Below are 17,112 nucleotides of genomic sequence, written 5' to 3'. Positions count from 1 at the left end.
CCTTCGGTCTGGAGGAAAGAAGGTTCTTTCACCAAGAACAAGTAGAAGAATTCTGAGGAACAATCCGAGATTGACTGCCAAAGATATCCAAAGTGAACTGGCTGCAAGTGAGACTGGGTTTTGCATGGTGAAGATCTGTATTGCATGGTGAAGATCTGTATTGCACGGTGAAAGTTTGCAAAACCGCATTTGAATGATGGATAGAAGTTCTGGTCAAAGGTTTTGTGAAATGATAAAACAAAACAACAAAAAAAATGGTCTGTTTGGTCAAGCTGATGGTCGTTACGTTTGGAGAAAGTATGGCAAGGAGTACAGAGAAAAAACACCATACCTACTGTCAAGCATGTAGGTGGTAATATCCTTCTATGGGGCTGTTTCTCCTCTAATGGAACAGGAAATTTAGTTCCAGTACATGGTAAAATGGAATCCACAGCATACCAAAAGATATTGGCCAATAATCTGAAACCCTCCACTACAAAACTTGGTTTAAAGCGCAACTGGTTGTTCCAACACAACAACGATCCAAAGCACACATCAAAATCTCTTCAGAATGGTTAAAGAAGAATAAAATCAAGCTTCTGGAATGGCCTGGTCAAAGTCCTGATCCAAATCCAATTGAGAATCTTTGGTATGAGTTGAAGAAGGTTGTGCACAAGAGAAGTCCTTTGGAATTTGAATGAAATGGAACAAAAGCTCATTGATACAGATGCTAATCGTTTCAAAAGAGGTTATTATTGTTAAAGCTGCCTCAACTAGCTATTCATTTCATTTTCCTTGTCAGGGTATGAATACTTTTGAATTAACATTTTTTGAGTTTTGCAAAAAAAATGTTTAATCTATTTCGCGTAACATTTTGCTTATCCACAAAACTTTTGCTACAAACTTCTAGAAATTCTAAATTGTGTCCTAAATCTATGTCCCCATAAAATACATGAGTAGAGCGGCATCAAACAATTAGTGCGCCTTGACACTCTTTCGACAGTAGTGCGCCTTGGTTTCATACAGTGCTTCAGCAGCGAACTGTACTTAATGCTAACGTACGCAAATGATATGCTAGAGTATTGTGTATCCCACAATGCTACACTGATCACCTGTTACCACCAGAATCAATCATGGCAGCACTCACAGAGATCTGAGACTCACACTTGTAATCCAGCATTTCATGAAGAAACGTTCTTGGACAACATCATGCTGAGAATAGCCATCATCTTTCCTCTTTTCTTTCCCTTGAATCCATATCTAACTGGCTAGCTAGAACACGGAATGCTATGTGATAGAGTTAGGAAAAGTTTTCACTGGTACAACTGCACAATATTGACAACAAAACGTAAACAAACACATAAATTCACTCTCACTTCCTGGTTTTGTCATCGGGTACTACGCTGCATTGTGGGAGATTGCTTTGGAATAAGTGTGGCACGCTTCAGTTCTCCCATATGAAATCAATTGGTTCATGGAATATAATGAAGTGCGGCTTTAACGCATGCTTAATTTCGACACGCCACTGGAGCATCCGTTTGAAACGGTGGTTAGGGATATGGCAGACTTTATAACCCCGATACTCAACATTATCCCCTCAAACTAAACTTTACCAGTTGAAAGCTCTCTGTTGTAATGATAGAGTAGAGACATCCAGTTGAATGGATGCCATTAAAACAAAGCTTTACCACATGTTAACCTATAATCTGTGTTTCAAGCAAAACAACTCAACCATCCCCCTTTACATGTAATGCAGTTATCCAATGTTTACATTGCAAAGGCCTGCGACAGGGATATATTTAAAGCCACTTTTTTTCTTGGTAAAAGAGATGTGTTCCAGTTTCTTTCCTGCTCTTTTTCTAGGCTCCATGCCGTATTTCCAAGCATTAATTAAAAACAGAAATGTTTTTACAGAAAGACGCAACAAGGACGTTTGAAAGAGTTTACAGATGGCTGTTTGAACTGCTGCTGGCCTATTGACATTGCCAGTAATGTATTTGATGTGGAGTTTAAGCTTTAATAAAATTTAGACAATTATAAATAATATTTTACAGATGTATACAAGTCCAACAAGGATAATTATAAAAAATTAAAAAAAAAAAAAAAAATTAAAAAAATTGTAATCGAAATAGCCCAACAATCTTATATAAACTGTTAATCATCAAGGAGGGGGAAGAGGAGAAAGAGCTAGTTAATCTCACAACTGCTTGCAGATCATTTCAAAGACAGGGCATATAGTTTAGTGTTGAAATCAGAGCTGTGGACAGATCCAGAATACAGTTCACCCACACACCGTCCCCGTTAGAGTTATTGTTTAGAAGCAAGTAGAATCAAGGAGGAAAACACACAGGGAAGCAAACAGTTTAGTCTAAAACATAAAAAGCAGTAGGTTTCCTAGGCATCACATTTTACCTTGGTGACTGTTAGGGGAAAAACACACACACAATATATATATATATATATATATATATATATATATATATATATATATATATATATATATATATATATATATATACACACACACACATACACACACACGGTATTTGTATTTGATGGAAAAGGAAAGCATTAAAGTCAAAACAAACAACTTCAATTCACCACTGAACTACAGAACAACAAATCTTTAACGTAACATTGTAAAGTATCTTAATACGCAAAAAACAAAACCAACAAAAATAGTGACATTGTTCCATGGCAATGCATAGCAACCGTGCAGAATTTCAGTCAAGGAGAAAGAAGGGAAAAAACACCTTATTACTTCTAACTCCTGCAAGCCATTTTGGTCTCCAAAGGTTTTAGACTGCCTGAGGGCTTGTATCTGCAGTGTTTCGGGAAATGACTTGCCTTCGCACGAACACTGCTATGTTCTGCAGCACTGCTGCCCCCAGCATACCCGCTCAATTTCTTGTTAACCCTTCCCTACCTTTCCAAAACTCATTCTCATGAACTGAATTCTCATTTCAGAGGTATTAAACACTGTTCCAACACAGCTGAACACACATTAAAAGTGGAGGCATATGCTTACCAACCATACGTTTCAATTAAATATAAATTTATAACACAGACAAAGCAATTATAACTTCAAAAGCTATAAAAAAAACAAAGTTCTTATCGGTGTCAAGACGATCAGCACTTTAAAATGCTACTTAACAGTTAAATGTATATTAATCACAAATTAAAAACGGCAAACTAGTTGACACAACACATAATTCAAACATCTTGCTTTAGGTATGGAATTTTCTAATTAGCAGTATACTGACAAAGCTGCAATTCCATTGCCTTGAGTTCCCATGTCCACAGGTTAAAGACAGGATGAAAGCTGACCCTACAGCTCATTCTTGGGGGTAACTTATACATTTCCTTAGAAGACAGACAGTGGCAGGATCACAGAACTAAACTGCATATTTATTATCCCCCCCCCCTCATGTTACCCAGTTGGTCGCTGCTCATTCATATTACACAATTTGCTCATCTTGCTTTTGAACAAAGATTATCTAGATTGAATAACTTTAAATTTTTACTACGATACATCTCATAATTGAAAATGATAAGCCTATACAAAATCAGATGGCTTTGTAATAGATTGCCACAATATATGAACCTGAATTAGCTTGATTTTAAACCCACAAAGATATTCATTTAGATTTATTTGAAAAATAAACTTAAAAAGGGATAAAAGCAGCTTGTTGGTAGATAAACGGTTAATGCAACTCCTATGTGAACTGCAATCATTGCAATTTAGTGCCATTTCTATTATTACACAATAAACAGACCATGTTGTCTGGAAGGAACATTTTATGAGTATAGCTGATGGGGCCGAGATTTATTTGCTGCTGAAACTCCCGGTGAAAAACATTTCTGAATGCTACCACCATACATCAGATATGTGCAAGTACAGTGAAAAAGGTTATATTTAGGCCACCTCTAATAACTGAACATAATGGCCTTTAAAAATGATAATATAGCTTCTCAGGAGACCAACATGCTACAAAAATGACTAGGTAAAAAAAAAAAAACTAGCACAAAAACATCTGTAATAAAACAGATTGTTGTGCCATTAAAGAGAAGCCGGTTTCTAGTACTGTTTAAGAGAACAGTTCTGAAACAACAGTATTAAATATTAAACTTAAGCCAATTAAAGTGGGAGCAATGTACCAAGTTCTGGTGCAGAATCTCTTCAAAAAGTAACTAACGAGGCTTTGATAGTGTTTGACAATCTCATTAAGTGTTGTTGAAGTAGTGTTTTTTATGTTTTAAAATTTTAAAGTGTGAGCTAATTGGTTAATTAATCCTGGCCCTCTGCTGTAGAACTCTAGATTGTTTTGCAACTGAGGATACTACCATGGAATGACTTGACACCAACTTTGATCTCTTTATGACAGTGTGAACAAAGTTTGCAAGATTTAATACTAAACTCCATTCAAAGACCCGGAGTGTCAAGCTGCATGGGGAAGCTGTAACATTTCTCAATTCAACAAAACAAGCCAATCAGATAAAAAAATGTAATAACTAAGGAAGGGCACGCAAATATAGGAAAATCCAAGACACTCGCATTTCAATCTAATGATGGAAAGTTGCATCACAATTCCACTTATATTGAGCAAGTCAAACATAAGCTGGTATTGCCTGAAAACAAATATTAGAACTTGATTTAGATCCAAAGCTCAAAGACTGCTTAATGGAAAAATGGGCATAAATGAAATTCCAGTTCTATGATTAAATAAAGGAGAGAAAGAGAGCATCAACTAGAAGAGCTGTTGACATTGCATACAGAAATCTAACTAGGATTGTATCACATATAGTCCACAAAGAATTTGTGGACAAAAGCAACGTTCAATAAAATATAATGGAAGGCACGCTCTCATACTAAGACAGTACAAGAAAGAGGAACGTTCCAAAAGACCTAGGGGCGGTAATATTGTAAAGCATTACCAGGATGCACTGTAAATACAACCCAACTTGGTCCGATTGACCAAGGATAATTACTGATACGGTGCCTTTTGGGAGCCCACGCAGATGCAATTCTATGGAGACGGTCCAGCCTGATCCAATGCACCTTGCCACACAGCCAAAGTGGTGCAGCATTGCTTCCAGAAATAGGCGTTGAATCTGCATTGGTATGCACACAGTCCCAAAGTCAACTCAACAGAACATCTCTGGGATGAACTGGAGAGCCATATGAGGCCAGACAGTCATAACAATCAACACTGAACTACATAGCGTTGAACAAATACACTAATAATATAACGTAATATAACGTACACACAAACGTATTACAAAGATGGCAATAACACTTGTGTAGCAGTTTAAGCGTGTGTGTGTATAAGTAACACATTCAGGTATACCTAAGCTCATACAAACCCATTTAAATAGCCTCATTAGACATCATAAAATTCAAATCGTTTTTCAATGGAAGTGTCAACTACAAAGATACAGAATAGTTTTCTAGTATTCAGCTCTTTGCTACAGCACTGAGAATGGACAGCTGCTGCTACCATTCATTACAACCCATGCACCATTTACCAGTTTTGCAGAACTGCGGAATGCATCACTGAAAAATAAAATACTTTTTTTTTTTTGGTTTTTATTCTATAATTAAACTTTCTGTAGCAGCTCCTAACATATGTTCGGATTGGTTTGAAACTACAAAAGATCTCTAAAGACATATTTGGGATTTGATTTATGCTGATCAATTGGCTCAACTCAGTTGCGACTTCACGTTGGGATGAAGCCAGTTTCTTCAGGTTTAAAAGTCATCCCTGATGTAGTCGTGCCATGTTTAGCTTAGATTCACTTTGTATAGATCGTTGGATCTGAGCATATTCTGGAATGGAATCCAAGCATGGCTTCTAAAGTGAATAAGGCTCCCTGTAATGGAAAATGCTTAAATGTGCAGAGAAATTGAGTCTCAGGGTATGCCTCCCTTGCACCTATGCAACAACCCCACTGGGCAATTTTACATGGCAAGACAGAATTCAAACTATTTAAAAAATAAAAAAATAAATAAATAAATAAATAAATAAATAAATAAATAATAGGTGGGCAGGATCTATGCTAATGAACAGTAATGCAGCAATTAAGAATGCTTTTAATATATGTCAAAACACTCCGATTCTCCTATTATAAAAGGCCACCCAGGAGAGGGCTAATAAGGCTTTTCAAGACTGGTGGGTTTTTTTTTTTTCTTTTACAATTGCATCTATGTACACAGTAGTTATCAATATCCAGAGAAACAGTATGGTTTGATTTCCAATAACCCCTACCTCTGTAACCAAGGGTAAGATAATTACTAATTGGTAACAGAGTCTTATATTTAAGCAGTGTTTACTGCACGGAATGTATTTGTGTTTTAAAAAGAAAAAGGATACACTCTCAGAAATAACTTCTAAAAATCTGAATTAAGAAAAATAAAGCAGACTGAGATAACAGTATAGGAATATAGCGGGGTTCCGGCTGCATGTTTACTGCATTGCAAAGCAACATGGTAATTTACCCCTCCTCTGGAAAACAATATGGTATTTATTTTTCAGTATTTTCTCAGAAAAATTTAACAAAGAACATTTTTAAGTGAGAAACTTCAAGTCAAAGGAGCTTTTTTTTTTTTTTTTTTTTTTTTTTTTACTAGCAAAAGCTATTCCTAACTTGTTAAAATTGATCAAATGGAAAGCAGTGAATAGAGAAAAAAATTAAGCCGAGTTGAAAAGTGTGACTTGGATTTAATATTTTATAATTGCCAAGGGACATTCTGAGATCAATGCATTTTTGCCCGAGACGAACATCAGAAAGAGATGTACTTCAGTCTTTTAGGGAACATTGGTCTATTTAATTCTTGTGTCTGATGCATGTGAAATATGCCTTCCTTGGCCGCCTTTCTTTCCTCGAGGCATCACTTCAGGCAGACATTACCACTTTTAATGGGACGCCATTTGAGAAGAGGCAAGGAAGCCAATAACCCATCGACACTAACTGATCAGCTTGTTTATTCACTTGTACCATTTTCTGCAGCTAATTTTAGACACATACACACAAAAAAAATACTAAACGAAAACAAAAAAAATCATGCAGCAGTCTTAACAGGGATTTCAAGTGTCTTAGTTTCTAGAAAATAAATTTAAAAAAGAAACTTACACCCACAAAAAGCAGACAAAACACACATTTAGTTCCTTTTCTTAGCTTCCAGATATCAAAAATGTCCAGCATGATTTAATAGCCTAAAAGTGTAACCTTCTGGTGCCAAATCAAAACTGGTTCCTGGTAATGGATCAACACCAGTGGGAGAATTGTTCACTAGTGGTATTTTATATTTTTGGTGTTGGGCAGGGAGGGGCTATTGGCAAATTAAAATTGCCATTGGCACAGCTGGCTACAGCTCAGTAGTGTGCGCTACCCACCAAGGACCTTGCCATTAATACTGCCTCCCCTGTCACAGCGGGAATCACAGTGAAGTGGTGGGGAGAAAACAAATATAACATTTACCCTCATTAGAAAATAATATTACTAAGCTTTATAAAATACCTTTAAATAAGGGATCCCCGGGTTATAGAAATTGAATAAAGTATGTTGGAGAATATTATTTTTTTTTAGAAGTATAGCAAGAAATATTCTGGTAGCGGTAACCTTCTTTGTTTACTTTATAGCACTGATTCTAACAAGTTGCATTCTCAAGGTGTAAATCTATGCTGTTTTTTGACCTCTTAACATCTAAAAAGATAGACCAAGAATGGATTTGTGATTGCTGGCTGTGAAGATTCTGCTCAGTAGGTACATTCATTTGCATATTGTGTAGATAGACCCAATTTTGGAATATAAGGCAACTCTTTATATCCCAAAATTCAGAGACACTCAACAATGTGTACTGAACAGTGTCCTCATCAAGTTTCAGAACAACTGGAAGATCAATTTACCAGATATGTAGTGCCCTTTTTTGAAATCATCAGTTCCAGCTGTCTTAAGTTTATAAAAAATTACAATAAAAAATAAAGCATTTAAGGGCCAGGTTTTAACATTAAATATCACATAAGTATGTTTTGCAAAACCAGACAACAAGCACATATTTACCAATCATGCCGCTATTCAAAATCTAATTTAAAGAATCCAAATAGATACCGTAACATTTACAATGATACTGCAGCACTGAAGTAGCAAGAAGAGATTTTAAGTGAAGGATTATTATCTTCCTCCCTTGTGGGTATTTGACATTCTTAGGGCAGTACTCTGCAACAGTCACTTGTTCTCATATTCTTGGGGTCTGCTGAACTGCAGATCTAAAGACCAGCACTTTTTAGCACACTAAGAGGGCAATACACATTACAGTAAATCATTCTGAATGTTTTTTTTTTTTTTTTTTTTGGGTCAATCAAATATTTAGGCTCCCAAACAATGTACATATACCTTTAAAGATCCAGATGTTATTCTGTGGTGCTGCTCTGGGTCAGACCTTTAAGTAAATAAACAGCCATGATTGACCAAGGATAATAGGTACTGATATTGTGCCTTTTGGGCGCTAACCCCACCTTTTCCAATGCACATTGGCAAGCAGCTAAAGTGGTGCAGCACTTCTTCCAGAAACATGTCTTGAATCTACATTGGCATGCCCAGAGCCCCAACGCCAACTCAACAGAACACCTCTGGGGTGAACTAGGGACAGCCATGTGAGTGCCAGACAACAATCATAATGAATGCATTTTTTATCCGACTGTTGTCCTTGCTGAGAGTCAAAACTTTTTCTCCCTTTACCGGATTGGTTTTGGAATATGACATTTCGACAGCAACGTATAACATTTTATTGCCAGACTAGCACAAGGATTGGCTTACCACATATTTAAAACCCTAATTCTCTTATAGTGTAAATAACTTCAAACGGAGATGGCATTTTAATTATTTTACCCTTAGCTTTAAAAAGGCAAGGCAAGAGCCTACATGAAAGTATTTAACTTTTTTTTTTTTTTTTTATAAATACAGAATGCAAATGTTTAAAAGAAGAAATAAATTTAACACAGCAATTAAAAATATATCTTTAAAGTGGCAGCTGAATTTGTGCCATGAAGACAAACATTTGCAGTGTGCATGGCTATGCTGGCATCAATATCTAGGCATGGGTTACTGGTTTAACAATAGAAGGCACACCAGCACTGATGCTTGGTCCCCAAATGTCCCTAACTTACACAACTACAGCTAATTTAATTCTTCATAAATTTAATTATATCAAGATTAACAAGGGAGGTAATTAATTTCTTTAAGATGGGTATCTTTACAAGTGCCTGGAGCTCAACTTTGTTGTCAAAACTGTATATTTAACCATTATTATAGTGCAAACTTAAATTAAGCAAGTAATAAAGAATTTTTGTATTGAATAAAGGGATATTCACTTTATACTATTGTTGTCTTAATAAAATGATTCTTGTGTCATGCATATTCCACGTTTAAAATGCATGAAAAAAGAGGTCAGTTGTATACATGTTACACATATAGAAAAAAGTAAACAAAGAAAGAAAATGTTGCATCTGTCGAACTTAAGCAAACACTGTGTCCTGAAAATTAGGTTTACTGCATGTACTACAGAACAACACTTCAAAAGTATCAAATAGTACACATGATTCTAAAAGATGCAGCCTTATGTATTGCAAAAGTAATAATCTGATCATTTTCCCCAAACCAGACTTAAAAGAACTTGTACCAGAGAATGCCTGTACCAAGTTTCTGCACAACTTGATTATCCAGCTATATCCATCATGGATTTGAAGTATGAAAACATTACTGAGAAAGTTGAAACCCCATAGCAGCTATTCTAATATAAAACATAGGGGAGCCGCTCGGTGGGGAGGGCTTAGGTCGGCCAGGGAGTCCTCGGCTCGCCACGCACCAGTGACCCCTGTAGACTGGCTGGGCGACTGCGGGCCTGCCTGTAAGTTGCCCGGAGCCGAGTGGTCCTCTGACGCTGTAGCTCTGAAGTGGCTGCATGGCAGGCTTGCAGAGTGAAAAGAAGCAGATGGTTGACGGCACACATTTCAGAGGATTTCACATTTCACTGCATTCCGAACTGAAGCAGCCTGGGTTATGAACTAAAAAACTTGATGCTTCTGCCACTGTTAAAACAGTCAATGGATTGCAGGGATGGGCAACTCTGGCCCTTCCACACCAGATCTTTGGTCCAACCATGTTGCAAATGTTTCATTGAATACATTAAGTCACCAACTAGGTTCCAAAGCAGTTAACCGATTCATTATACATATTAAACCTGGTGCAGAATGCCCCTCCAGTTTCCCACCCCCAATTCATTTCATGATGGAATTAAAAAGACAATACTTATTAGCAACAACGTATATGTCTTTGGAAATATAAACTGCAGTGAAATCTCTTTATTAAGATCACAAAAGGGAATGGAAATCCCTAGTTTGGTTATTGCTGTTAAGGAGTTAATTTATTTTGATCTCAATTATCAATAGGTCAAAGGGGAATTGAATCTAATGAACAAACATGTTCAGGTCACCAGAGGATCTTTCTGAATAGAATGAGACAGAGCTTGTCCTTACTGTCTATGGAGCTGGTCAAAAGTAGAGAGGTTTTTTTTTTTTTTTTTTTTTTTTTTTTTTTTTTTTAATAGTGTGCAGAATAAAATTAGATGAACACTCCCATTTTTAACGAACTTGTTTTTACTCAACCGTTTGTTGCATGCAAATTCCATTAAAAAAAAAAAACTAAGAAAACACACCCAATAAGAGTAAGTGTCACTCCTCTGGAATAATTCTGTTTTTGTTTGTCTGACTGAAGACCTGGCTACTAACTCCCATGCAGAGAAAAAAAAAAAAAAAGGAACAGACTCAAGTTTGGATTGATTTACTTCATTAACTGAGATTACAAGTTTAACTTACAAACCAGAGGTCAAAATTTCTCATTAACAAGAGGACCATGAAGCGCTGTAGGGCTTGGTTCAAGAGGAGACCACTCTTATTACTAACTACACATTTCAATCGGTCTTTGATGTTCTGTCGTCCATTCCCCCCAGTCCCCTCTATTTTTTTGGCAGAGGAGTTGATTTTAATTGTAGCTATAGAACACAGCATAGTTTGCCTGCAAGCCAGCCTCCACAACTGCAGTGAGTGCAGCTTTAGTGATATTGGGTGCAGTCCATAGCTTCAGGCTAATTTTAATGGATCCCCTTTTCATACAAGGCTCAGATTGTTTTCCACGTGATTCCTGTTAATTTAGCTGCAGGAAAGGGCATCGGTTTTCCTTGTGCTTTTTTTTCTGATCCATACTACCAAAGCAGGTGAAATGAATTAAAATGAAAAATAAGATTGCAGCTATTAATGTTCTTCCAACAACCTTTTTGATTCTGTTTGTCTACGCTGACAAACTTATTTTCACTTATTGTCTTTTTTATTAAAAAAACCCAAATTATTTAAAAAAAAAAAAAAAGGAGCTACTTTTATGTGATCAGTCTTTCCGCTGTCAAATAAATCACTCCATCCACAAATGTTACAAGAATTTCTCAGGGCTGTACGATAAAGGTAATACTGAAAATATAAGTTTAGAAAAATAAAAAAAAATGCACAACGTGGTTTAATATCTACAGGAAATATTTTTGAAATGGCCAGAATTAAGAAGTGTGTTAGTAACATATAGTCAACCATCTTTATACCGTCAGGTAAGGGCCATGGGCAAAAACGGGTAATAAACGAGGGTGGCGTTATACTGTGGGCCAGAAAAAAAAAAAAAACAAAACACACCACTTCTATGTTTGCAATAAATTCAAATGGTCAACTTTATTATTTATTATTTTTTTAGTTACAATTACAGTATCTCCAGGCCATTTTGAGTCTAAGGCCCCTTAGACTCAATAACTGGTTACGCCACCTTTAGCAGCAATAACTGCAACCAAACCCTTCCTGTAGTTATTGATTAGTCTCTCACAGCACCGTGGAGGAATTTTGGCCCACTCTTTCATGTAGAACTGCTTCAACTCGGTGACATTTGTGGGTTTTCGAGCATAAACTGCTTGTTTCAGGTCCTGCCACAACATCTCAATGGGGTTTAGGTCTGGCCTTTGACTAGGCCATTCCAAAACTTTCAATTTCTTGTTCTTCAACCATTCTGTATACTTGCTTGTGTGTTTCGGATCATTGTCTTGCTGCATGATCCAGCTGCCCTTCAGCTTCAGCTCAGGGCGGATGACCTGACATTCTTCTGTAGAATTCTCTGATAGAGCAGAATTCATGGTTCCTTCACTGGTTGCAAGTCATCCAGGTCCTGGTACAGCAAAGCATCCCCAAATCATGACACTACCACCACTCTTGACCACTGGTATGAGGTTCTTGCTGTGGAATGCAGTGTTTGGTTTTCGCCAGACATAACGGGGCCCATGTTGGCCAAAAAGTTCCACTTTTGACTGATCTGTCTATAGAACATTGTTCCAGAACTCTTGAAGATCATCCAGGTGCTTTTTGGCAAACTTGAGATTCATTCATTCATTCATGTTCTTCTTAGAGAGCAGTGGTTTCCACCGTGCTACTCTGCCATAAATCCCATTTTTGCCCAGTGTCTTTCTGACGGTGAAGTCATAAACACTTACCTTAGCCAAGACGAGAGAGGCCTGCAGATCCCTGGATGTTGTTCTAGGGTTCTTTGTGACTTCCTAGACGATTTTACGTCTTGCTCTTGGAGAGATTTTGGCAGGACGGCCACTCCTGGGAAGATTCACTACTGTCCCAAACTTTCTCCATTTGGACCACATGGCTCTGACTGTGGTTTGGTGGAGCCCCAGAGCCGTAGAAATGGCATTGTAACCCTTAACAGACTAATAGGCATCAACAACTTTTTTCCCCCCGGAGGTCTTCAGGAATTTCTTTTGATCGTGGCATAATGTGCCTCTAGAACCTCTGTGCTGACAACTTCACTCTGATGGTAAGTGCCAAAGTTAGTCAGATTTATATTGGACAGGGCTGGTCCAAATCAGGCCTGATTGTTAACCAAAGTATTCAAACAGCTGACCCTAACTAAACCTTTAATTGGGTTGAGTTAACTAGGGGGGCAATAACTTTTTCACACCTGAAGATTGCATGTTTGATTACCTTGCTCACCAAACAAATGAAAGAACCACCAAACTTTGGTGTCATTTTTCTCTCAGACTCCCTCTATATACTAATAGAACCCACAAAAGGATCTGACCAAATTCAGTGTGAAAAATGTGCAAACATGCAGAAAATCAAACAGGTGAAAAAGTATTTGCCCTGGCACTGTATTTATTTCACAAAGCAATTTAAGCTCAAGAGCATTCTTTTTTTAAGCAGTTAAATAAAAACGTTGAATATGTACAGACAAACACTAAAACTTTAATTTTTTTTTTAACATTTACTATGGTTTAAAAAAGTCACTTTTTAGACTGCGTTAATCCTTTCAGGTTAAAACAAAATTGACCCGTTCCATCAAGGTAAGCCATTTGTTTTTATCCATTATAATGTCTCCAATTGTCCTTCGATTAACAGTATGCCCTACTTAGGCGAGAAAACATTTGCTTTATTTTCAGATGCATTTTTTATCTTTTGCTCTGGTGTTAAATGTAGGGAAACTACAATGCTTATATTTAATTTTGCTTGGCTTGGGAAGCTGCTGGGTGGCAGACAGCAGGGTGGTGATATAGCGGGTACAAATACCACTGTTTTTATATTGGCGACATTTTTTCAGAGTAAATAGCTGGTGGTATGCGAGGGTAGCGTTATAAAGGGGGTAAACCTCTTGTACATATAAATGCAAATGTTCCATGCATGATTTGATGGACAAAAGGCACCTCTGCATGTCTCCAAATTCTAAATTATTCATAACATACAAAAGAATGTCCTAACCAAGACTCAACAGTTATATAAAAAAAACTTTAAAAAATAATAAAAAAAACACAATTTGCTCAAACAATGCCCATAAAATCTCAATCTCTCCAGATTCTTCCTCTCAGGGGGCTTAAAACAAAAACATTTATTAAATCCAGCCCACACCCCTCAACGAATGTACTAAATACCACAACCTGAGGCATATTAGGCCTTCCAATCCTATGAAAAGCTACCATTGCTGGATTGTAACTAATCTGCCTGCTGGAGTTCTTAAGGCCCCTTTGTTTTCCCGTGGTTGCGAGATCAAGCTGAAGACAGACACTGCAGTTTTGACTGGCTATCAGTTTCACCCCCTTTGGCAGTCTGTATCAAGGCGCTGGCTACAATATAAACTCACCTACCTTTACAAAAACCTACCAAAGCACTGGTTACATTTGTGTCAATGCCTGGTAGCAAATCCCTGCCTCCAGATTTCACCAGGAGTTATCTTAACAGCAAGATATCTCAAAGGTCATTATCCCCTCTAATTTCAGTTTGGCTCTGAAGTGAAGAGCTGTCTGGGATTAATGCAAAAACCTCAGGATTTGATGTCAGTGGGAAAAAATCAGCATGGGCCCCATAATGCTGCTTTCTCTTGCTCCTGGCAGAGGCCCCCAGGCTCATTTCTGTGGAGATGAAATCTATGACAAGCCCTTCAGTGAAGCTGAAAGCAGGCAACAGTCGAGCAACACCCACAGGCCCTGGAGGCATCCTGTGACCCCCTTAGAAGAGTCACATTCACTTTGCTCTTGAGAAAGGAAAAAGAATGCTTCAGGCAATTCTAGCCTATGTGAAATGAAGAAATGTGAGGAGGTGAAAATGAAGTGAAAAGAAGTTAAAATTCATCATCTTCCTTTGCAGTTTCTCAGGATGAGTCTTTTTAAAAGTATGTAAGCAATACTGTTTCAGATTAATTTAATTTAGAGCATTTATGGTAAATCTCTAAAATAATCTTTGAATTAATCACACTCATCATTAAAGACTTCCTGCCAAAAAAAAAAAAAAAAAAAAACAGAAAACAGGCTCACAAAACAATCACTATAAAATGTTGTGAGAGGTAGCCATAACATTCAATAACCAAAAGTAGTGTTTTTATTTTGAATTATATGCTTTTTTACTAGATAAGCTGTTTTTAAAATTTGCCATTCTCTCTCTAGCAGAATGAAAGTAAGTTGAGATCAAGGGACCCAAACAATAAGGGACATAGAGAAAATGCCTAATGGAAAATAATATTAGCTTCTACATCTCCAATATTTCAGTCGCCTTAAGGTAGTCCTAAATCAGAGAATGCAGGATGCATTTAAAATACACTTCCATCATGTTTCTGTTAAAAAGGTTGATTAATGAAGCTTTGATTTCGGTTTCTCAGTTACCACACTATTACTTTATAAACAGTAACATGAGGTCTCTATAAACCAATTTAAAAAAGCATTGCATGCAAAAATTAAATTATAAAATATCTAGTCAGTTGTACATAGTAAACTAGCAACATGCATTTAGACAGTTACAGATATACATATAAACAAATACACACACACAGATATTAAATCTGAATTGGTCATTACACTCAATGTTAATTTCTATGTCCAATTGCCATGGTATTACTTGGGTTTCTGTTTAAATCAAGGAGATTGTTAATGTGTCTTTTAAAATTCACCCTTTCCCTTTAAAACGTATACTTGTGAAAACTGAAAAAAATAAATAAATAAATAAAAATAAAAATCAAGGCAGGGAAGTAAACTACTTCTGATAAATTCAGGTACATTACATGACCAGAGGTGGCTTATTTATTCTATGCCAGGTAACCCTTATGGTGACATAAAAAGAAATGGAAAAAAAAAATGTTTATAAACTCTTCTGCTCTTACCTCAGCACCTGCTGCAGCAGCTCCAGGGGAATCAAGCTTACGTTTCTTTCGTGGACCAATAGCTGCCAGTGCAGTCAAGTTAGCATCTCTTTGCCTCATCTGCGCAAGCTCTTGTTGTTGCATCTACAATTAAAAACAAAATTATGCATGTATTATTTATTTTGAGTCAATCTATCACCTAGCAATTTCAGAACTTCATTGCAACTTGGAGATGGTGCCCTCTGTGGGTCTTACCATGCATTGCAGAATTATTTATTCTTTTTATTTTTACCTCAAGAATACACAATAAGCATGCCTTAAATGGAAACTTTTTTATATACTTATAAAAAGGTACAGGGCAGATTGCCCTTTAACCAGTAAACTGAATTTATTGGAGAAAACATACCATTACTTCAAGACACGCTGTCCTTCGAAAAACACGCTCAGTGTACATATGCTCTGTGTACATTTAACAGCATCAGTACTGGAGAAACAGGGTTTTTTGGGGGGTTTTTTTGCTCTTTTTTTTTTTGCAAACCATGAAAAACAAGTATATTTTCTAACAGGTAAAACAGGTGCATCACAGTTCTACAATAGTCAAGTTTAGCTCTAAAATATTTGATAATGTAAAATCAAAATTTTGCAGGCCATGCAACTCAGAAGTCTGAAAGCTAATAAACAAAATAAAAATTGTTCTAAACCCATACCTTTCCACTTATTCATAAATCTAAACAAACCAATTCGCCAAGTCCTATTAGGCTCTCTGTTTAAGTATCAGAAACTCACATACAGTTTAAATGCCAGTTACACAGGCCAGGCCAGCCCACCTGACCTTTGGAGGCTGAGAGAAATACTTGTAGACTCTAATCATTTACAAAGGTCAGGAGCAGCAGAGAGCCTGTGAGCAATGATTTAAAATCTGATTGATCCACGTCTGTAGTCAGGCCAAAGAGAATATAAGTGGTATTTCAGCTATATTGTAATTATCAGCCTCCAAGGCAAGAGTAAATAAATGTGTGCACATCTAAGTAGCTGGTAAATGTTTAGCTTCAATTTAGAAACTGTTACTTCAATAAATTCAGGGCCATAAAGTAAGGCAGCCATAATAGTACTAAAACTTGGTTTATAAAAGCCAGGTGATTGTTAATAGTAAAGTTTAAACTCACATATTCAGTCAAATCAGCAGCTATGATATGAAAGAAAATGGTTTCCCCTTTGCTAAAACGTTTGTGACGTCAACCTTTGATCTTCTAGTTGATTAATTCTGATTTCAACAGAAAGAGGCTGATTTGTCAACTAGTCCAATTGCTACGTTAACAGCAAGATTTCTAACTAAGCCAGTCAATTATAAAAAGTCAAATACATTTATTTCCAGAACAGAGATTTAAAATAAAGAAAGTCAATTTACTTTAAAAATACATC

The 17,112-nt window shown here is 36.7% G+C and overlaps 1 protein-coding gene across 2 annotated transcripts in view; it reads right to left on the bottom strand.

The window, feature by feature from the left end:
* The window catches only part of LOC121325823 (transcription initiation factor TFIID subunit 4-like), an 80,735-nt gene that overhangs the window by 8,025 nt on the left and 55,598 nt on the right, over positions 1 to 17,112 (bottom strand). For both annotated transcript variants that reach the window (XM_041268911.1, XM_041268910.1), the window contains one exon: positions 15,712 to 15,834. In XM_041268911.1, the coding sequence (XP_041124845.1) occupies positions 15,712 to 15,834 (123 nt within the window). The remainder of the gene's footprint in view (positions 1 to 15,711; positions 15,835 to 17,112) is intronic.

The sequence above is a fragment of the Polyodon spathula genome, chromosome 13 (assembly GCF_017654505.1).
Source record: "Polyodon spathula isolate WHYD16114869_AA chromosome 13, ASM1765450v1, whole genome shotgun sequence".
In the NCBI taxonomy this organism is placed as follows: Eukaryota; Metazoa; Chordata; class Actinopteri; order Acipenseriformes; family Polyodontidae; genus Polyodon; species Polyodon spathula.
This window is presented reverse-complemented; position numbering and strand designations above follow the sequence as displayed.